The 2,696-nt window shown below is 50.9% G+C and overlaps 1 protein-coding gene across 1 annotated transcript in view; it reads right to left on the bottom strand.

Annotated features, from left to right (window-relative positions):
• Positions 1–973: 973 nt before the first annotated feature.
• Positions 974–2,696, bottom strand: part of CHRDL2 (chordin-like 2) — a 48,821-nt gene continuing 47,098 nt past the window's right edge. Inside the window, exon 15 of the mRNA XM_009891017.1 lies at positions 974–1,223. Coding sequence (XP_009889319.1) covers positions 1,144–1,223 — 80 coding nt within the window. The 3' untranslated portion in view covers positions 974–1,143. The remainder of the gene's footprint in view (positions 1,224–2,696) is intronic.

Raw genomic sequence — 2,696 nt, 5'->3', positions numbered from 1 at the left:
GATGAGCACCCGTGGGATGCTCTCTGAGTGCCTCCATCCCACCTCCCAACCCTGAGGACGCTGCCTGAGTGAGTGCAAGGGAATCAGACCCCACTGGGGTGGGGGGTCCCACCCCCACCAGGATGGGGGTCCCAGTGGGGCCCCCCCGAGTTGTAACACAGACCCTACAGGAAAGGAGAGCCAGCACAGGAGGCTGAATCAAGAGGACGCTTTAATCAGATTTATCAGACAGATCTGGATCTCCAAATAAATAGATTTATCAAAACAGAATAAAACAAGAAACCAGGGATAAATACATGTACCAAAACAACCTGAAAAATCCCCCAAAGCTATTTCCAGACAGGGGGAGGGCGACGCTGCTGCACCCCCTCCTCCCCACACTGCAGAAATGGTCCTGTTTGCCCTTTGGGAGATGCCCCTCCTGTGAATACAGCCCAGTAGATATTATGTAGGATATATATAAATATATAGCATAATAACATGCTTAGTAGCGACCTTAGTGCAGTGTTCGGGGTCTCAGACACTGTCAGGGGGTGGGTCCTCCCAAAAACTACAACTTCAAGTGACCTGCAAAGAAGGGAAAAGAATCCTCCCAGCTGAAACAGAGGAGAAGAGACCCAAGACTTTTCAAGAAATGCCCTTTGGAAGATATTCAGCCAAAGAAACCCTTTGCAGATCACAGGGGCTCCAAGAAAAGAAATAAGGATGATTTTTCTCTCCTTGCAGGTCATCTTTATGTCAGCGGTTGGTAAAAAGCATGGTCATGTTCTGCTTTACTGCTAGCTCCTGATGCTCTTCAGAAATGCCGGGGTGTCAGGAACATATCCCCAATCTTCACGTCGCACCAGGTCTCACATCTCTGCTGTCTCTCCTTCCTCTCACTGCGCACTCGACATCTTCGGTCTCAGGAGACGACGGCCAGCCTCTTCCACTCTCCCACTGGAGAGAGGCACCTCCACAGCTGTGGCTTCAATGTGGTTCAATTTGGTTCATTTGCTGGAGTTTCTGTAATTTACACTAGTGTATCCTTTATTGCTGTGCCAGTCTATTTAATAATGCAACTTTTTTTTTTCATATATATGTGTATGTGTGTATGTGTGTGTGTGTGTAGATAAATCAACAGCTAGGTTAAAGTGTTTTTCTTTACAAGTTCTTTGTTTCTTTCTCTGGGCTCTCTGTCATCCTCAACTCTGACGTCCGGGCTCGGAAGATGTTCCAGTGACCTGGATGAGCAGAGGACACTCATTAGCAACAACCCGTGGAGCAGGAAAACACAATTTACCCCACACATAGCACCCTCCAGACTGGAGAGGACCCAGGAGGACCACGCTGGGAGGGACATGGGGAGAATGGTCTACCCACAACGTTGGCCATGGCCAGAGCAGCTCATCAATGGCCCCATAGTCTGGTCCTAGACTTTACCATCTTGCAATTAAAATGGTATTTGAGGTCAAGAGGAGCCCTATAGGCCTCCTGCAGAAGAATCAAGAGCATAGAATCATAGAGTCTCTTTAGTTGGAAGGGACCTTTAAGATCATCAAGTCCAACATTCCCAATGTTTTCCCTGGAAACCACTCGCACGCTCTTAAAAGAAAAGGAACTCAGTCTGAAACAGGGATAAATGCCTCTCTTGGCCTCCTCAAAGGATGCTTGAATGCGAGCGGTTAGGGCCATGTCCTCCCCAGTGTGCCTGGGGTTCAGGTGGACTCCCTGCCTCTCAGGGGGAAGAAGCATTTTGCTTGTCCCCTGACTCACCATCAGAAAGCCGAAATTCACCTTTCGCAGGCCATGGGCAGGTAGGTATGCTTCTGTCCTCCCTTCTGTCAGCCCGTATCGTTGAGGCAGGTTGCTCAAAACCCCCACATTTATACTAATTTATTTCTTCTGCTGCTGCCCCACCCTTGGCTCTTTGTGCAGGGCTTTGCAACCACCTACAGCAGGGGAAGATCCTGCCGCAGAAGGAGAAGAAAGCCCCCTAGATCCCCTCACCCAGCCTCACCAGTGACCTGCAGACTCCCCGCAAAGCAAATGTGTCGGTGGGAGCTGGGAAACACCCCGAAAACAAGCACAGAGTGTCCCAATCTCTCTCCTTGCTCCCCCAAAACACCAGTATCCCCACGCGGGCAGGACGTGGCTGGAGGTGCGTTCCCTCTAGGTGGTTGCTTCCCATGTAATCCCAGCAAGGATTATGCAGCCCTAATGTCATCATCCCCGGGGGGGGGCATATTTTCTAGCTGAATTAATCTCCTGTTGTGAAGAAATCACTGGCCAATGCTTTCCTAGAACTTGCGGCAACAGCAGAGGGATGGTTTCCCAACAGAGCTATTTGTCGGGGGAAACTGAGGCAAGAAGCAGTGGGCACGTGCCAGAGAGCCCATCAGGTTGCAAAGCCCAATGTGGGAGCAGGGACTCAAAAATCCCCCAGGGTTTGGTCAAGAGATGTTGTCTCGAACGGATCGGAGGTGAAAACAAATCTCCACCCTCCCCGGGGCACTGGGTGTGCTGGTATGCACTGGGCAGCAGCGCCGTTCCCAGCTGACCCGATGACCTGTGGGTGCTGGACAATACGGGAATGGCTCCGATCCGAACCAAACCCATTAAACTCTAACCCAGCCCTGGCAAAGAGGCAGCCAGCGGGAAATAACACAGCAGTTTCGCTCTGCACAGGCACTCTCGGCATGTGCACTGGCATTCCT

Source organism: Charadrius vociferus, unplaced genomic scaffold (assembly GCF_000708025.1).
Source record: "Charadrius vociferus isolate BGI_N301 unplaced genomic scaffold, ASM70802v2 scaffold407, whole genome shotgun sequence".
Classification (NCBI taxonomy): Eukaryota; Metazoa; Chordata; class Aves; order Charadriiformes; family Charadriidae; genus Charadrius; species Charadrius vociferus.
Note: the sequence above shows the minus strand (reverse complement) of the source record. Positions and strands in the feature narration are given on the sequence as shown.